Here is a 20,679-nt window from a genome sequence, read left to right as displayed (position 1 = left end):
ATTGTTTTTTTTTTTCATAGTATGTTATTTACTGCAATCTTGATGTTGTCTGTCATTTAAATTCTATTATCATACTTTGCTAATCTCATTTCTAAATGTATTTATGGTACTTAGACTTGCTGTCCTTCATTTCTCTCTTCACCTTTTTTCTGCATTCTGTTCTTTTTTTTCTGCTTCCGACTGCCCTGCTTCAAGGTGGCAAGCATGCTCGAGAGATGTTCTATATTCTACAGACAGCTTGTGGGCAGAACTGTTCAACAGAAGGTACCCTTAGTGCAAACACATTTGCTAAAATACAACTATCCAAGCTGCCTTTTTTTTTTTTTTTACAAGTTCTTTGAAGCAAATTAGATTACATCTTTCGTAAGTGTCTATGACAGAAGGACTTGATACATTCTTTTCTATGACAGCTTTTATCGTATCCAATTATTATCCCTTTATTCATGGATTTTCACAATTTTAACAAAAAAAAATCATATGTTTTACAGTTCAATGCTGTCCGTTTAAAACATGAAATGGAAAAAAAATAGGCGTTAGCAGCATCAGCATGTGGGTTGCAAATGAAGCCACCAAAATGATCATCTTGAATGCAAGCTGAAAAAGAGAAATAAATTTAGATGTGAGATTTCAAGCACAAAATTGACCAATTTGCCTTCCATAACTTTGCTTATAAAGGTGGGGGAAGGAAAGCAAGCATGGTTGGTAAAAGGCAGGAGAGGGCATGACAGTAGTGGTATTTTAAATGCAAAGGCAAATGCAGTAGGTCTGTGGATATCAGAAAAAGAGGGGAGAAGGAGTATTGCTTAGCAGCTGGAACAGGGAACTAAGAGTCAGCATTCCTGAGGTCTGTTCCCAGCTCTGCCACTGATTTATTTGTGTGGCTTTGGGCAACTCACTTAACATCTCTGTAACCTTTCTGTCCTTAACTGCCAATCTGTGCAGATCAGGAAGGGAAACTATTGTGTTTCCTCGTGTATCTGTAGCTAGGTTTCTGAGATGCCAAATATCATTAAAACTAAACCCAATGCTGTTGTGCTCTTGGGTTCCTGTTAGCCCGGGGGTTGGCAACCTCTGGCAGCTGGCTTGCCAGGGTAAGCACCCTGGCAGGCCGGGCCACTTTGTTCACCTGCCGCGTCTGCAGGTTCGGCCAAGCGGCTCCCACTGGCCGCGGTTCGCCGCTCCAGGCCAATAGGCGTGGCAGGAAGCCACGGCCAGCACACTCCTCGGTCCGCACTGCTTCTTGCAGCCCCCATTGGCAGAACCTGCCAATGCGGCAGGTAAACAAACTGGCCCGGCCTACTAGGGTGCTTACCCCGATGAGCTGCATGCCAGAGGTTTCCTACCCCTGCATTAGCCCTTTGAGAAGAGCAAAACACATCTCCTATTGTCTTCCCTTGCATTCTTCGATAGTTTTAGCACAGCATGAGTAGTTTATATTAGCATCATGTTTACATTCCCTTCCTCTTGCTGACCCTAACTATCCTCCCAGGGGAGCCCCCTCCCCATTGACTTTATTGTTACTTTTTGAACTTGAACTTCTTGTTGGACTTCTCTGCCCTTCATCCTGTTTTGTCTTTTGCGCAGTGAATCCCACCACTCTCATTATAATGCTCTCAACTTTAACTCTGAGAGAAAGCTTCTGCTTTCCAGCTACATTCTTACGCATCATTGTAATTATTCCTGTTCCAGCACCTCCTTGTAATGATGCTCAACATGTTTGCCTCCCAAAGAGGTGGCTGATGAGGAGCATGCGTGGTAATTAGAGCCCGTAGTTTGCAATTCAACATAGTACTTACAGCTAGAATAGCTTATTTACTTTTTAAAATAGGTTTTAGTTTATTCCCCCTCCCCCTGAAAAAAATATCCTAACATTGTCCATAAAGGCTCTTGGGTTTGATACTGAAAGATGTTGAGTCGGTACCAAGAGGTGTTGAGCGCCTAACTTCCATTGACTTCAATAGCAATTCTGGGCACGCGGCACCTCTCAGTGCATTGCAGGGTTGATTCCCTAGTCTTCATCTGTGGCCATCTACTTTATTAGTAGTACTAGTAGTAGTAGGTCTACTGCAGTAGTGCCTAGTAGCACCATGTGCCTGGTGCTGTGCAAACAAAGAACAAAAAGGTGGTTCCTGCCACAGAGAGCTTACAGTCTTAAGTATTTTATGTTTAGATTAATTTAACTGCTTCTAATCAGTGTCAGTTACCATATGGGAAGCTCTGAGGGACTGATGGCTCCAGACACTAAAAGAGGGCAGCAGCCTTGCCCTGATCTGAATTTTGCACTTGCATCTCCATGAACATCCCACAGTAAAGTCAATGGGAGCCCTGCATGCTTATACAAGTGCCTGATTTAACCCAGAGTTTGGAGTTCAACCTTTACGTTTATTGGCTTCATAAAATATATGAGAACCAGACTCTCCCAGTATCATGATTTTCCTTCATTATTTTTTTCTGATATCTGCTTGCCTGTTTGTTTAATTTGGAATTCACCTCCTCACATAGGAGGCTGCCTTCTATTTGGGCCCTTCTAATCAATAATAGTTGAAAAGTCAAACCTGATTTCTGTTTTCAGCATGTATTCAATATGTCTGTCAGGTCACACCGAGCCCACAGCACTGCATTGTGAAGGCCCTGTACGCAAGAGCCCATTTTCTCAGTTTTTGTTATATTTAATTACCGGTGGATTAGAAACTCATTTTCAATGGAATAGAAGCTCCAAGACAGTTGAAATTCTTTTTGTTCCCATGTAAACTGAGCACTCTCTGTGTCTCTGTCTCTTTCACCCCTTTGCACTGGTGGTGGGAGTGGTACGATAATTAGTGTGCTACTTTTGCTGCATTAGCTGAGCTGCACGGTGCTGATTGTTGCTTATGTAGCATGTTGCACAAAACCCTTCTGACACTTTCCCAATAGGTCTCTCTCTATCCCTTCCTGCTATTCCTGATGTAGGCCTTTAAAAGGACAGGCAACTTTTAAAACTAGAGCAGGACCTTCCTACCCAATTGTGCTTAAATTCCAGTAATTTCAGTATCCCTGGCTAATAATAATGTAAACTTTTCCCATGAAAACCACATTGCACTGATTTTCACTGAGTGCCAAAACCATGTGGTTCCCCAGCCTCTTTTGAATCATCTGCTATGAGAAGTGTGTACTATATTTCTTGATATTTTTCCCCTACGCCTTAATTTTCTGCCCTGTCCTCAGCTTCTCAGAAAAATCATAGCCTTGGATTTGCTACTATCAGCTACTTTGCTGAAATTCAAAATATCTCTGCAGTGTCCTTCTCTTTCTAAGGGTATGTCTACACTACCTGCCAGATCGGTGGGCAGCAATCGATCCAGTGGGGGTCAATTTATCGTGTCTAGTCTAGACGTGATAAATCAGTCCCCAAGTGCTCTCGCGCTGACTCCTGTACTCCTCCACCGCGAGAGGCGCAGGCGGAGTCAACTTCATGTAGCTGAAATTGCGTTACTTAGATCGATTTCCCCTTCCCCCATGTAGACCAGACCTAAGATAATGTGCTACATATGAAGTCTGCTTTGCATGTCGTGTTGCTAATATTTCTAAAATATGCCATGTTTTAACTGAATGCTGCAGTTGAATTCAGAATACTTTGTACCTGTTTTGCCAGCATATAGATTTATTTTAGATCCGCCAGAACTTGAAAGCTAAATTTCCTATCCTGAGCTCTCCCTGAGTCTGAGTAATTTGGGCTGTACCTCTTTCTGCAAATGCCAGAGGCAGTTTAGACTCTTCCTTGGGACGCTGGAATCTGTCCATTCCCTTTCCATCGTTGTGCCTCCAGCACTGCATACAGGGCAGTGGTTCAGCTGTCCCATGTTTTTCTCTGAGCATCCTAGGTTTTAAAACTCAACTTTGGGGCAGGGCTAAGCAAGATTCCGCCCTCCCCATGCCTTGGGACAAATATTATTTTGGGGTTCTGCTCCCTGAATCAGAACCACTGACCAAACTCCTTTTCTCCTTCCCTCCGCATCATGACAAAGCAGGGCTGTATAAGACAACCTGAACACCCAGAGTTGCTCCATCTGTGTGGAGACCTGCCCAGCAGCTGAACCAGGCACACTTTGCCCAAGGACGCCAGGAGAAAGGGCTAAGAAATCCCCGCACTTCAGCCAAGTCTCCTCTGTAGATACCTCTCTAAACTCAGTATAGTCTTCTATCGTGCTTGGGACTTGACAACACAGACCATCCTCTGCAATCAGGGATTTCTCAGGAGTATGTCCAACCCCACTGTCTTGGTCCAGTGCTCTTCAAAGGGGAAAACCTCTAGAGTTTCCTTCCATACACATCAGTGGGTAATAGAGTCATTTGCATAGAACTCTGGCAGGCTTTCCCCTTCTTCCCAGAGGAAGATACGGGCTCTTACAGGAATACACTCCTGTTGTCATTTTAAACAAATTACAAGCAAAGGAGGGACACACGGGGCTCTTACACCTTCTACTTTCTATATTTCTCCCTCTAAAGATAAAGTAAAAAATCCACAATGGAAACAGAAGAAAATAGAAAAGAAAAGATAAAAAGCATGCCACATTTCCTACCATATCCATCAGGCCCTGCAATTGGCACTTTCTCCGGTTCACTTTTGGAAATTGCTCCTAGCATTATAAAACCCTTCTGTTCAGCCTATCCTTTACAACAAGGGTGTTCATGAAAGTTTTGATGATGATATTAGCCAGGCTAATTCTGTCTAGAAAGTCACATGTGCCTATTCTGAGCTAGTACTGTTTTAAGAGCACCATGACAAAAAGCCAGCAACCCAAAAGATCCTCTCCATGCTTCAGGAACACGGGTCTCTGATCAGCTAAAAAAAAAAAAAAATTCCCTCATAGGTGATTACAGTTAGGTTTCAAAACAGATACAAGGAAGGGGGCCAGTCTTCCAGATACAGAAAAGTCTTATTCAGCAAGATGCAGGTGTTAATCTACAAGGAGTGTCTGAGTTTCACCCATCTACATTTACATGCAGCTCTTGTGTCTTCTTGGTCACCCCACCTGCAAGACTACACAAAAATACACAAAAATCGCACCTCCAGTTTGGCAGTTTCCCTAGTCTGCATCTGTGGCAGGCCTGTGGTTGAAACGAGAAGCCAATGTGATAGTAGGATTCTACCATCAGAGTCAAAATCACTGCTTCCTGACCTTGGATGCCAGCTCCTCACCATGAAGGAGCACGCTTGGGGAACCACAGTACACAGTTATCAGGGACAAAGTCAGACTCTCTAGAACATCAACTTCCTAGAGATAAAAATGGTCAGCCTGTCCGTCCTTCATTTCAGGGACTACCTGAGAAAGGGGACATTTCCTGGTTGAGTCAGATAAGATGATGTAGAAATTAGCAAGAGAACTTTGAGTTCTAATTGCCAGAATGAGGCAGGTTATTTTGTGGGCAGAAGGTTTTCTAGCTTTCAGATTGATACACGAGAAGAGGATATAGAATGCAAGAGTGGACTGGCTAAGCCATCAGCAGACATATAACTGAGAATAGCCCCTAATCCAAGAAGCGTTTCAGTTGATGCTAAATAGCACACCTTTCCCCGGCTCTATTTACAGCCAGTCAAGAAATGCAGCTGAAGCTCATCTTCACCAAGAGAACGGAAGCCCTGGCTCACAGGTGTCCCAATTCAGCTTCCCTACACCTCCTCCTGCTCCTTACTATACTAGGAAGAGTGACTCAAAAGATAAAAGAGGAAGCAGCCATCATTTTCATCATCCCAAGTTGGCAAAGAAGCCCGTGCTGCTAAGATCTCATAGGGCTGTTGCATAGGTCTCTGCTTTGTCCTCTCAATAGGCAGGATCTTTTATACCAGGACCAGACCTTAAATAAACTGGGTTAGTCCTCTAAGGTGTTAGATTAACCCTTGACCTTATGAAGATCTTCCACCTTCTTGGTTTATGCAAGAGATTGGAAAATATTCTGTTACCATTGCCAAGGTAGAAAGATCAGGCACAGGAAACCAGCTGTTCCAGGACCATAGCAAAGTGCTTTTCCCCCACCTTTAGTGGTTTACCTTAATAGAACTGAACAGTTGAGGCATCCTAAATTCCTCTTCTTGAAAGCTTCTAAATATTCTGTGGCTATGTGTGAAACTGCATCGCCGAAGCTTACACAGCTGCAAATAAAATACTTGCAGATGGGATTGAAGCCCTCCAAATACTTTCCACAGCAACAGCATGAGGAGCCATCGCAAAGGAAATCTGTAAAGCTGCCACCTCCTTAGCCATCCCCTGAAAGCATCCTTTGGAAGGAAGTTGGTCCAAGCACTGGTCACAAAATAATTTAATTCCACTAATTTGTAGTGAAGGCAAGAGTTCTATTTCTTCTGTCTTACTTTATCCCTCCTTTCCTAGTATTGTTTCTCCATTGCTTTCTACATCCCTGAAGTCTCGGATTAGGGAGAAGCAGGTTCCAGAAGCAAAATCTTGTTATGATTTTGTTTCTGGGAAACACCTGTTCCCCATTCTGTCCCATTTGAGGAAATTCCTTTGGGTGCATCTATCTTTGCCTCCTTGAAGTCCATGTATGTGGTGAATACATTTGTACAAGCTGTTACAATTAAGAATTTATGGCTAATTTACTAGTAAGGCTTCAACATTTCAGTACACTTTTGGAAACACTCACCTGGTGAGGGATTGTTTGAAGTGTGGCTAAGCCCTGGAACTCTCAGACACAAGTTTGACTAGCCTCTGGTGTATGCTAGAAGAGAGGCACAACCCAACTATCTCAAACTGAGTGAGAGGTCATTCCCCTAAATGAAATAATCAAGTGACAAATTCTCTGTTGTCTGTAGCTGATGCTAAATACAAATTACCCATAAATATGGCCCTAAATCCCAACAGAGATTGGGCTGATAATAAACCTCACCCTAAAATGCAGACCCAGTTCTTTGACCTAGCCTTTCCTCAGTAACACACTATTTAATACAAAACTGAACCATGAAAGATAAACACAGCCCAGCCCCTGCTAATTGGTTGGAGGGACAAGCAAGAGAGAGAGGGAGAGAAATATATTGTGAATATAATTTTGGAAGGCCACATGAGAACCTATACTATTAATCCAATTGAATTAAGTTTCTTAATTTTAGGGAAGGTATTATGGAGTTAGTCAAAGCTGTCTGTGACTCATAGAGCAGGTAGAGATAGGTGTTATTGGTGGCACAGTGTTGAACAATCTGCATTGTCCTCATCCTAAACATTATACATAGCAAGCAAGAAAAGGACATTTAAAAATTTGCATTGCTAATCTCTCAGTTTTAACTTCTTGGAAGTTTTAAAGGCAGAGTTTCCTTGGAATTGCGTGCTGATAACACGGTTTTTGATTGCTCATTAAGATAGTTATAAAGCATTTTGTATTAAAGTCTTTCATTTTATTTCTCACCATTATCAGTATGAAACATTTTCTTTGAAAAGTGCAGACTATCCCAAGGCTAGCTTCATTTCAGCCCAGGTTTCCTTGCAACCATCTACAAACTCGCTTCTTCAAACGATTTTTTTTCCCAGAGTTGATTTTTTTTTCATGCAGTGTTTCCCAAGTAAATCAATTAAAAACATTAATTGGGAGATGACCTCTCTTTTTTTTTAGGTTAACTTAAAAAAATACCCTTAAACGTATGATCTTATAGTTTTCAAATAACTTGATATCTCCATAACTGTAATTAAATGTCAAGAGCAATTATGCTGTCACTAGCAATTAAAAACTGTTAAGTATATATAACTGCTGGGAACCATAAATGGTTTGGCTGTACAGAAAGGGGGCAGGGAATGAGAGTGATTCTCTTCTTTGTAAATCACAGCAGACCAAATTGCAGTGTTTTAATGGAGGGCCACATTGTGCCTGATAGGCTCAGTTCCCTGGTGGGGCAGTGCAAGAGACAGGTCCCTCTGGATCTCCCAGTGTGCAGAGGGAGTTCAATGACTGCCCCGCAGCTTCGGATGGTGCCCCAAACTCCCACACTGTGCATCTAACAGTTGCAGGTCAAGGTGAGGCCCTGCCTGCTCCTCTTCCTAGTCTTTTTTGTGTATCAGGGTGTGAGAGGAAGGAATAACAGTAGCCCCCAGCCTCCCAAAAATGGTTAAGGTTTCACCGGAACAAAGCAGCCATTCAATAAAATTACTGGGCAAAAACAATCAATGGAATGAAATCTCTCAACTACAGACCTGATCGCTAGAGAGGCTAAGAACCTCCTGAAACATTTTAAACACCCACTGAAATGAATGGGAATCAAAGGCACTCCACACCTCACAGGATCAGGCCTTTAGAAAATATAGCTCCTGGAATGATACTGACATTTAATTAAAATAGCACAAGAGTTATTTCCCCATCTAGTCTTATTCCTCCTCCCTCTCCTCATGCTCCAGAAAATCTCTGAGTTGGAATTATAATAAACTCCTCTTTATAGCTGAGTAGGGTGACCAGAAGGCAAACTTGGGGGTAATGGGCACCTATATAAGACAAAGTCCCAAATATTGGGACTGTCCCTATAAAATTGGGATAGCTGACCTCCCTGAGTTGGGGGGAAGCACAGCAGCAGTTAGTTCAATCCTACTTTTTGCACAATGAGCAGTTCTAACTTATGAACTGTAGCTGTGGTAGAATATTCTTGTTAAACCTTTTAATCTTTGGTTGTTTATGGCTTTCCCTTATTCTTTTGTTGATTTTTTTTTTCTACTCTATGAGCTGCTGCAATATTTTTTGCACTGCTGTAGGTAATTTGGTTTAGCAGGACAACTGTGTATTTGGAACAATTCTGATGTAAGATGCAGAGAGAAGTTTCAGAGGTTTATTTTGGTTTGAGTTTTTTTTAGTGTCTTCCCTGTCAACTCTGTTTAATTATTTCTGAGAGAGACTTATTATTTGACCTCTCCTGACAAATATTTTCATATTCTTGACATTTGCATTACATACTTTTTTCCAAATATATATTATAAGCCGTACTTATTTTAGTCCTTGCGCCCACTGACATAAAATTTGCAGAATTGAACCCCCTTAAAATGAATTTCTTAAACCAAAACTTATGCTTGTTCGTTACAGGAATTACAAGGATACATATCTTGTGGGTTTAAACCCCCTAAAATATTTTTATAAATGCAATTAATTATGCTTCACTTAAATATATTGTTGAAGCTTTTGTTTTCAGGGCATTTTTCTAATATCTGCTTTACAGTGTACAAAACTGTGCTTTAAAATGTAAATTATTTTAGAACAAAAAGTATCACTAAAATTCACTGGGTTATGCACAAAGAAGGCCCTAAACATGGTTGTCAGTAAACAGATACACCTACCCCTAGATACATTTTCTATGGAAAGTTTCAAGAGATCGCTAATTGAATTGTGTTTTTGTGAACGATTAGGAGGGAATTTCGATAGTTCTTTCGATGCTGAGAAGGGTGTGGGCACTATTGTCATTGCAAAGCCCTTGGATGCAGAGCAGAGGTCAATATATAACATGACTATAGAGGTCACCGATGGAACAAATGTTGCAGCCACTCAGGTACACTATCGCCTTCTTTGTGTGCAAGTTTTTCATTTTTTTGGTGAATTTGTGCAATTTTATAAAATAATTGTGCCATCTGAATTAAAAGAACATCCCATGCGAGCCAAATTAAATGATTTGGCATTTGATGAATATTTTGAAGCATGTTTCCACTTGCTTTGAAGAGACTTGAATGTTTAATACTTAGAAAAATGGCATTTCTTCTGGTTTTCATGTTCATGTTGAACCAAGATTCTGTCCTAGAACTGAGGGTTTCCATATCAGATGGGAGCTAGGCACAGATGTTGACAGCACAGATTTGTATTATACCACATGGTCCAGAGGACATCATCTTACAATAGTGATTCTGCAATTTTTGCGGATGTTACTGTAGAATACTGTGGATTATTTTCTGTTTCTTTTCTTTTTTTTTCAAATGAAGTTCATACCTCTCAACCTACCCGTGCCTAAATGTGGCATAATGTATGGCAAAGACCCAAAATGAGGGACAGACGAAAATATTCAGGCAGGAAACTTGTGCTGTGGAATTCCTTCCTTTCTTGTCAATGACTGTCTAACCTCAGTTCTACATTTCTTTATTTCTGATGTCAGTAATTTGCAACTATACAAGTAAGGGGATGAATTTGTGTGGAGCATAGACAACTTTGGAACTAAAAGGAGAGATGTCCCTCAAAGTGAGGTACAGTAGAGAGGTATGGACTAGTTAGTGCCTTGACTCCTAACTCAGCATGAGAGTGAAGTGTGCATGAAGCAGGCACCTAATACTCTTAGGATGAAATTTACATCCATGGAATGTACAGGGCCTCCCAGATTAAAGGTGGCCTGCAGAGGAAATGAAAACATTAGGTTTGTAATGTTGTTTGCTTCTTTATAATGCAAAAAGATGTCATGGCAGATTTATTTTTTGCTTTTTTATCGTAACCGTTATCAGAAATGTCTCGTTTTGCTTAGTTTGGGAATTCCCCGCCCATATTTGAAAGGGTGATCAAAGTCTCAAACCTTCAAGAATTATGAGCTGTTTAACCTTTGCTATTTACAGTACTTCCAGTTTACACCTTTTGATTTATCTCCAGAGCTTTCAGTGACAGTTAAACAGAAGCATTTCATACAAGCTTGTAGCTAGCAAATTGAATTTTTTACATATATTGGCTAATTCTTTATCCCAATCCTAAATATAACCATAATCTCTGTGGGCCAGACATGTCACATTACACATCCAATGCAATCACTTACGCAGCCTCAGAGATTTGATTTAGATATTGCATAGTATGTTACTAAAATGCTTGATAAATAACCAAAAGAAAGAACCAAAAAACAAAAAACGAAACAGTTGCCCACAATGAAAATTGTACTTCATAGTGGGAATCCACCTAAACCCATCATTTAATAGAGAATGGCCCAGTGGTTAGAACACTGGTCTTGGTAAGCTTATTGGGGCAAGGACTGTCTTTTTGTTCTTCTGTTTATACAGTGCCTAGTATAGCATGGTCCTGGTCTGTGACTGGGACCCTTAGGTGCTATAGTAATACAAATAAGGAAAAATAATAATAAATAGTAGGTTGTGGGTGGGCTTGGCTCAAGTCCCTGCTCTGCCATAGGCTTCCTGTGTGACCTTGTGCAAATCACTTATCTTCTCTGTGCCTCGGTTTTCCATGTCTGAATCAGGGATAGTAGAACTTCCCTAAAGTGAGGATAAGTACATTAAATATTGTGAGGTACTCAGACACTACAGTAACAGGCTATATCAGATATAGCAATAACTATCGTTTCATGTGTGACATATAATCAACTTATTAACTAGTTTTTTCTGGAAGTTATGTTTTCATATGTAAAAATAAGAATTAAAATCAGAAAGATTGTTTTCTTTTATAGAGTGTGAAATAATGTTAGAGATGAGAATTTATAACATAGGAAATACTGAATAGTGTTCCATATATTCATATTCTATAATTCTCATATATAAATTCATGTGAGATATTTTTATCATATTCAAAAGTTTGAATTTTCACACTTAAGTGATAAAAAGAGCTGAACTATGTTACTCACATTTGTTTATTTAACAAAAGAAAGCCCACGTGCTAAGTCAAAAATATCTCATATAAAATAGTAATATAATCTACTGAGAGTTCTGTAGAGTACATTACACTGCGGACATAGAACCACCAATCGTGCTGTTAAACAATAATAGAATACTACATATATAAATATTTTTGGATGTTTCCCACATTTTCAAATATATTGATTTCAATTACAGCGCCGAATGCAAAGTGTACAGTGCTCACTTAATATTTATTTTTATTATAAATATGTGCACTGTAAAAATAAAAGAAATAGTATTTTTCGCTTAGCTTAATACAAGTATTGTAGTGCAATCTCTTTATCATGAAAGTTGAACATACATATGTAGAATTATGTACAAAAAATAACTGCCCTCAAAAATAAAACAGTGTAAAACTTTAGAGCCTGCAAGTCCACTCAGTCCTACTTCTTCTTCAGTCAATCACTCAGACAAACAAGTTTGTTTATATTTGTAGGAGATAATGCTGCCCGCTTCTTGTTTACAGTGTCACCAGAAAGTGAGAACTGGCGTTTGTATGGCATGTTGTAGCCAGTGTTGCAAGATATTTACGTGCCAAATGCGTTAAAGATTCATATGTCCCTTCATGCTTCAGCCACCACTCCAGAGGACATGTGTCCATGCCGATGACGGGTTCTACTCAGTAACAATCCAAAGAAGTGCAGACCAACACATGTTCATTTTCATCATCTGAGTCAGCTGCCACCAGCAGAAGGCTGATTTTCTTTTTTGGTGGTTCAGATTCTGTAGTTTTCACACAGGAGTCTTGCTCTTTTAAGACTTCTGAAAGCATGCTCTACACCCAGTCCTGATCAGATTTTGGAAGGCACTTCAGATTCTTAAACCTTGGGTCAAGTGCTGTAGCTATCTTTAGAAATCTCATATTGGTACCTTCTTTACATTTTGTCAAATCTGCAGTGAAAGTGTTCTTAAAACGAACAACGTGCTGGTTCATCATCCGAGACTGCTGTAACATGAAATATATGGCAGAATGCGGGTAAAACACAGAGCAGGAGGCATACAGTTCTCCCCCAGGGAGTTCAGTCACAAATTTAATTAACACATTTTTTAACAGCATCATCAGTGTGGAAGCATGTCCTCTAGAATGGTGGCCAAAGCATGAAGAGACATACGAATGTTTAGCATATCAATTCCTTGCAATGCCAGCTACAAAAATGCCATGAAAATGTCTGTTCTTTCTTTCAGCTGACATTGTAAATAAGTGGGCAGCATGATCTCCCGTAAATTTGTTTGTATTAGCGTTTGGCTGAACAATAAGTAGGACTGAGTGGATTTGTAGGCTCTAAAGTTTTGCATTGTTTTGTTTCTGAGTGCAGTTATGTAACAACAACAAAAATCTACATTTGTAACTTGCACTTTATTGCACTATGGTACTTGTACGAGGTGAATTGAAAAATACTATTTCTTTTATCATTTTGACAGTGCAAATATTTGTAATAAGAATAATATGAAGTGAGTACTGTACACTTTGTTTTCTGTGTTGTAACTGAAATCCATATATTTTAAAATGTAGAAAAATGTCCAAAATATTTAATAAATTTCAATTTGTATTCTGTTGTTTAACAATGTGATTACAACTGCAATTAATCACAATTAATTTTTGTGAGTTAACTGTGATTAATCGACAGCCCTAGTTTTAATGTTACTTGTAAAAATATTTTCTGGAAGACGTGTGGGGGCGGGGGAGGAATGCATCTATAAATCCCTTTGCTTCATTAAAAAAAATAAAAATAAAAGAAGCCCTCCTGTGTGTCCCCCTACCCCAACATGTGGTGGTTTACTACAAAACAGCTGATCTTCATCATGCTTAATGGCGCCATATTTCCTTTTATTCAACAGCACTTGTTCTTCCTTTATCTCTTTTTGGCATTTGGTGCATTACAGAGTCAGAAGTAGTAAAAGACATTGTAAAAATGCCAAAGGTTTTTGTTTCAGTAATATGATCAGTGGTGAAGACCTGTATAACAACTTTAGCTTCATCAGTAGCTGCACATTTATTAAATTCTGATAAATGATTGAGACTTCCTTCACCCCATGGCCCTGCACACTGTATGTTACAGTGTAGTAAGAGGAGCAAAACCATTATGATTTAAAACTCACATGTTTTGTGTTATAGATTAGTTTTGGTGAAGGCAAAAGAAAGAAGTTAAGAAACCCAAGAAGGCCTTAAAGCTTTCCACATAAATTAAAGGATGTTTGATGGGGGAGTGGATGATGTCAAGTTACAGAGATCCATGCAGATTCATGAGTGAGACACTATTCGTGTTAATGTATTATTCCCATTTACCATGTTGCCCCTTCATCAAGGCTGCAACTACCATTTTTTTATGCCAGTAAAAATCTATTTTAATGCAGTCTTGCTATGATCCAAGCAAAGTGGCAGCAGTAGTTGTGAGGGAGGAATATTGATTTATTTTATATATTATTGGAGTGTGAGTATGAAGGTACCTATTAGATTGATTAACTTCTGGGAAGGCTAAGCCAGGAACAAGCCATTGATGGGGTTGTTTTTCCTCCACTTAATTCATCATTGCTGAAGGCAATGTGATAATTTATAAAAATCTAAAGTTGTACACCACGTCTGAGTTCATGAGAAATATGATTCTTGCAGGTATCGCCTGCTCACTAGTCCTTGGGGGACATCTACTGTCCCCACCCTTGAATGAAACCATAAAGCCATGACCCTAGGACTCTGCTTTAGCTCTAGGCCATAAGATTTAATCTGATGGAGAGTATATTGCCCTCAATTAAACAAAGAGGGGCTTCTGCTGGCACGGAATCAATTTAATGGTATGCTTTCCCCCACTCTCTTCTCAGTATTGACTAGCCATGATAAAATGAGGTCAGGAATAGAGCTGGCCAGAAAATAGAAATCCCTCCCCATGAAAAATTTGGCATTTAAAAAACAATTATCACAAACCAGGACAAAATGTCAATTTTTTTTTGCAAAAAGGTATTTGAAGAAAAAGATCATTTTAGGAGAACTAAAACAAATATTTAGTTTCCCAGCTGCCCACCTGGAAGTGTCTTGTCAATTTAACAAGAACCTTCCAACCCAGCTGCTGGAGAAACAAAGAAACTGGGTGCTCTGCCTTCCTGCCTCCCCTTACACTAAACCGCTGTTCACTATTCTAAAACACATGGAAAGGTACAGAGGAGTGGGGAATGATTTATTTGTGTCAACTCCAGTGCTACCAACTCTTGCAATTTTATCTGATGTTTTTTCTTAATGTCCCAGCTCTTGGAGTCGTGCTGTTACATGAGAACATAAGAACAGCCATGCTGGGTCAGACCAGTGGTCCATCTAGCCCAGTATCCTGTCATCTGACAGTGGCCAGTGCCAGATTTCAGAGGAAAAGAACAGAATGGGACAATTATCAAGCTGTTGCCTAGTCCTGGCTTCTGGTAGTCAGACGTTTAGTGACATCTAGAGCACGAGGTTGTGTCCCTGACCGTCTTGGCTAACAGCCATTGATGGACCTATCCTCCATGAAATTATCTGATTTTGTTTTGAACTCAGTTATAGTTTTGGCCTTCACAACATCCTCTAGCAACGAGTTCCATGGTTTGACTGCACACTATGTGAAGAAGTACTTATTTTGGTTGTTTTAAACCTGCTGCCTGTTTATTTCATTGGATGACCTCTGCTTCTTGTGTTATGTGAAGGGGTAAATAGCACTTCCTTCTTCCCTTTCTCCACACCATTCATGGTACTGTAGACCTCTATTGTATCTCACCTTAATCATCTCTTTTCTAAGCTGAACAGTCCCAGTCTTTTTAATCTCACCTCATATAGAAGCTGTTCTATACCCCTTCTCTGTATCTTTTCCAAATCTCATATATTGTTTTTGAAATTAGGCACCGGAACTGAACACAATATTCAAGTTGTGGATGTAGCATGGATTTATGTAGTGGCATTACGATATTTTCTGTTTTACTGTATATCCTTTTTCTAATGGTTCCCAACATTCTGTTAGTTTTTTTTTGACTGCTACTGCACTTTGAGCAGATGTTTTCAGAGAACAATCCACTATGACTCCAAGGTCTGTTTCTTAGCAGTAACAGCTAATTTAGACCCTCATTTTGTATATATACTTGTGATTATTTTTTCCAATGAGCATTATTTTGCACTTATCAACACTGAATTTCATCTGCTATTTTGTTGCCTAGTCAGTTTTGTGAGATTCCCTTGCAACTCTTCATGGTCAGATTTGGAGCTAACAATCTTGAGTAATTTAATATCATCTGCAGACTTCTCACCTCACTGTTTGCCCTCTTTCCAGATCATTTATGAATATTTTGCACTGCACAAGTCCCAGTACAGATTCCTGGTGGACACCACTAAGTACCTCTTGCCATTCTGAAACTGTCCACTTATTCCTACCCTTTTAACCAGTTACTGATCCATGAGACGACCTTCCCTCTTATCCCATGATGGCTTACTTTGTTTAAGAGCCTTTGTTGTGGGTTCTTGTAAAAGCCATCTGAAAGTCCAAGTATGCTATATCAGCGGCATCATCTTTGTCCACATGTTTGTTGGCACCCTCAAAGAATTCTGAGAGATTGGTGAGGCATGATTTCCCTTTACAAAAACTTTGTTGACTGTTCCCCATCAAATTGTATTCACCTATGTGTCTGATAATTCTGTTTTTTACTATAGTTTCAACTAACTTGCCTAGTACTGAACTAAGACCTATTGGTCTGTACTTGCCAGGATCATCCCTGGAGCCTTTGTTGAACATTGGTGTTTCATTAGCTATCCTCCAGACATCTGGTACAGAGGCTGATTTAAATTGTAGGTTATATACCACAGTTAGCAGTTCTGCAATTTCATATTTGAGTTCCTTCAGAACTCTTGGGTGAATACCATCTGGTCCTGGAGACTTATTACCATTTACTGTATTGATTTGTTCCAAAATCTCCTCTATTGACATTTTAGTCTAGTACCATTCCTCAGATTTGTCACCGAAAAGAATGGCTCAGGTGTAGAAAACTCCCCCGCATCCTCTGCAGCGAAGACCGATGCACAGAATTCATTTAGCTTTTCCACAATGGCTTGACTTGCCAGAGTTTATATTCCTTTCTGTTTTCCTCAGTAGGATTTAACTTCCAGTTTTTAAAGGTTGCCTTTTTGTCCCATACCACCTCTTTTAGTCTCCTGTTTAGCCATGCTGGCATTTTTTGGCCCTCTTACTGTTTTTTGTTGTTGTTTTGTTTTTGTTTTTGTTTTTTGCGGGCACGGGGGTATACAGTTGAGCTTCTATTATGGTGGTTTTATGTAGTTTCCATGCAGCTTGCAGGCATTTCAGAAACACAGCTTCTTTTTGGTTTTTGTTAATGAAAGTTTTATTCCTCCTGGTTCAGAGAAAATGTGAACCCCGAAGGGTCAAAATCCAAACAGTAAAGGAAAAAAAACTTTAAAAAATAAATTTCATTATTTATAAACCAGTCTCATGATGGCTTGGTTCATGCTTTGTGAATGCTTAGGTCTCTACTCCTACACATTTTTCTGTGAGCAATATTTGTAGTGCCTGTTAAAAATGCTTTTGCCTAGCCCAGCCAAATTGTCTTGTGGTTGAATGTGCCTCAGCCAGAGCTATTACTCATGGATCTTTTCCCTCCTCTCTGCAGAAAGTCATGGCATTTTTCTGCTCATTAGAATCCTTTAGATGGCACATTCAGGATGTAGAATTTGTTCTCTTTGTACAGGGCACACGTTTATTTTAGGAAATAGTTTTGCTGAACTGAATACCTAATAAATCATAGTGATCTTTCACATGAGAGGAAAGTTGTTTCTGCAGAATGCCAAAAGGCTCATCTTCAACCAGCAGTGGCGATGGGTCAAAATGTAGCAGAGCATCATAGCCCTTGATAGCTCCGCATGTGCACTTCAATTCGAGGCATTTTTAAAATGTCTTTCAGCCCTCTACCAGTTTGCCAGTTAAACAAACTGGATCTTTCACTGAAGTCCTTTTTCTGCTGTCTCCTGATGGCATGGATGGTACATGGGCTAAGCCACTACCACAGCTGTTCCCATATCAATCAGTTTTAGAAGACTTAACTAATAAGTTAGTAGCTGTCAATGGTGCCCAGAACTGAGATGAAGCTACATTTTGTTTTAATTCAATTCTTTACTTTTCTGAGCAGGACAGTTCTCCAGAATGAGAACCTCCACTCTCCAGAGCCTGGCTTTTTCCTCAGGCCACAACCCCAGCACTGTCTTACCACATGCTAGTCTGTGGAGTGGAGGCTGTGTGTGATGTTTCTTTTTCATTTCAGTATAAATTCAGAGACATGTCAAAGCATGAATGACTGGCCACTGAGGACGGTGGAGAAATTATTTGGAAAATTTAGAAGGGTAGAGAAAAAAGCTTCTCAGGCTGTAGCAAATAAACCTGTGTGGTAACACTCTTGAAAGCAATATTAAATCAAAGTAGGTTTTCAAAACCCGTACAAAAGCATAAGCTGAGGTGAAGCAATTCAGGCACTTAATGGGTTGTACTACAACACAGTTCCCTGACCAAGCAATTAGCCCAAGAGGATTCTTCCAGTCTCAAATATCTGTAAAGCAGCTCCTGGCATGTGTCCAGTTTTTATTCAACTACATTTTGCCTCGACCAGAAGTATTTGTGATGGGCAACATTAAAAACGGCTTTGGAGAGACTTCCTGCATGAGGCTTTGTTCTGTTTTGATTTGATTGTATTTCTCTAGGCCTGTCACTTGCCATTTTGAATACAAAGTCTCTGGTAATGCTCTGAGAGTTACTTTGCCTAATTTATAAGCTTGGAGCTCCAAAAGGTCCTTTATTTGAAATTTGCTTGAACTGTGGGAAATAGGAAGTGAGTAGGGAGAGGGAGATCTTTTATAACAAGACACTTGTTCGGACTGTAAATTAGACAGGGCACAATGTGACCAGAAATGGGCAAGCTTTTGTAGAGCCTGCTACATATTGGAAAAGATATGAGCTTTCAAGGCTATCTGGGCAAGGATTGCTGTGCTGGGAGTTTGCTTTATGAGGGTGGATAAAGTCTTTCAGATAACGTTTGCATATGAAAAGTGTTTTAATCGGCAACCTCAGTAAAGAGGATTTCCTGAGGCCATTACTACTTAACAGAATGCAAGCATTAAATATTTTCATTGCATCTCACTGAGGAGATGTAATGTAGAACTTTTAAAATCAGACTTTCATTTTAAATACTAGGTATTTTGTCAACATAATGCTCCACTGACCTACAATATTAACAGTTACCTTCTTCCAAGTTGACAACAGCTTTCGGCAACTGCAGCTAGTATATAAATATTTTTCAAAGCCAGTCCTGATGTGTGCCAATGAATCTTTGTCTTATTAAAAGCTTACTTGACCCGTGAAGTAACGGTAATGAATGGCAGATTCATTCATGTCAAATTTTCAATTTGGAACAAAAGAAAAGCATTTGAAACACACACACACACGCATTGTTAGCCTGGGATCCAATTCTGTTGATAAGACTTCATTCTTGTAAAAAATACAAGACACTTCCCTTACTGTAGGATGGTTAGGGTTTCAGGCTTCAGGAATGAAATCATGGCTGCATTTAAGTCAATGGGAAGTTTGTCAATGAGGCCAGGATTTCACCCCTGGACTTTGGCACAATCCTGCAAATACTTGTGTATTTGAGTAACTTTACTCACGTGAGTACTCTGACTGAATTCAGTTCCGCTCATTTAACGTTATCCTCACGTGTGTAATCAAGACCTGTTTGTGTGTGTGTGATGTTCATGTCACCTTAACATTGCTCCTTTTTTGAAGAGAAGGACTTTTTTTCCTCTCTGGAACTCATTTTTAGTCTATAAAATTCAACCATCATAGCAGGAAATCTTCTGCAAGATAAGGAAATATTGTAAGGTGACAGGACTAATGCAGAAATGGATCAAAAATATACCTCTAATAGTCAAGTGATCTGGATTCTATTCCCAGCCCTGCCCCAGGCCCCTTGTGTGATAATCGATCAGGCATTTAACAGCCTGTTACTGTGTCTCAGTGGGTCACAGCTGAGGATGCCAAATTCAGGATGAACAGCCGAGAAATAGGGCAGACACACCCCAGACTGATGGTTGTTCTTCCATAAGATATACCAAGCCAGTAACAAAAGTAAACTTCTCTCTCACACTGATTAACAAGAAGTCCAAACTATAGTCTCCTTAGGTATTCCAGCACTCATTTCACCATGCAGACACTAGACTTTGATGAGTAGTTATTTAAAACCAATTTCATCAGACAAAGGGTCTTTCTAATCCTCAAATCAGCTGCATAGACAGATCAAGATATAATTGAGATCTTACCCAACAATCATGCTGTTGCCAATCCTTTAGTATCTAATATTTAAAGGTTTATTTATAAGATGAAAAGAAAGAAGAGAGAGTTAAAATGGTTAAGGAAATCAAATACATACAGTCATTGCAAAGTTCTTGGATCAGGTTTGTAGCAGTGATGTTACAGACTGCTGACTTATAAAGCCTCTGGTAACTTCCAAAAGATTGGAATGTCCTCAGTCCTTTGGTTGGAATGCTCCTTTCAGTGTAAGTCCATAGTCTAGAGATCAGAGCAGGAAAGAGGTCAAAATGGAGATGCTTCCAGGGTCCTTTATAACTTTTCCCATGTGGAAGGACTGCTCTTAGTCTTTGTTTGTGGAAAATTATAGGCACAAGATGGAGTCCAGGGTCACATGAGCAAGTCACATGCCCCTGCATGCTTTGCTAACTCATAGGAGCAGCCATTACCCATATTCTGGCTAAAGTGTCCAAAAGAAAGCTCACTGGGCCAGGGACAGCTTTTTCTATGGCCCTTGTTTTCCTTAATGGGCCATCAACTTGAATGATCCATTCACAATGTGCGGGTTAGACTGGACGTAAACTACCTAGTGAGTGTTACCACAGGAGCAAACACATTTGAAATACTGGTACATAGTGTGACAAAGTTCCCCCTCTACCTTGGTGGGTCCTGCGCTTATTGGCAGATTTGCTCGCCTCAGAGATCTTCCCCTCTGGTGGAACCCACAGTCTGGGTCAACTCCTCCTGTGTCTGATCAG

At 39.9% G+C, this 20,679-nt stretch overlaps 1 protein-coding gene across 9 annotated transcripts in view; it reads left to right on the top strand.

The window, feature by feature from the left end:
- FAT3 (FAT atypical cadherin 3) overlaps positions 1–20,679 on the top strand; it is a 607,093-nt gene that overhangs the window by 458,799 nt on the left and 127,615 nt on the right. For 7 of the 9 annotated variants that reach the window (XM_050940224.1, XM_050940207.1, XM_050940162.1 and 4 more), the window contains exons 7-8: positions 196–264; positions 9,369–9,508. In XM_050940224.1, the coding sequence (XP_050796181.1) occupies positions 196–264; positions 9,369–9,508 (209 nt within the window). The remainder of the gene's footprint in view (positions 1–195; positions 265–9,368; positions 9,509–20,679) is intronic. The other 2 variants (XM_050940215.1, XM_050940199.1) reach the window with 1 other exon arrangement.

This window comes from Gopherus flavomarginatus, chromosome 1 (assembly GCF_025201925.1).
Source record: "Gopherus flavomarginatus isolate rGopFla2 chromosome 1, rGopFla2.mat.asm, whole genome shotgun sequence".
Taxonomy (NCBI): Eukaryota; Metazoa; Chordata; order Testudines; family Testudinidae; genus Gopherus; species Gopherus flavomarginatus.
Note: the sequence above shows the minus strand (reverse complement) of the source record. Positions and strands in the feature narration are given on the sequence as shown.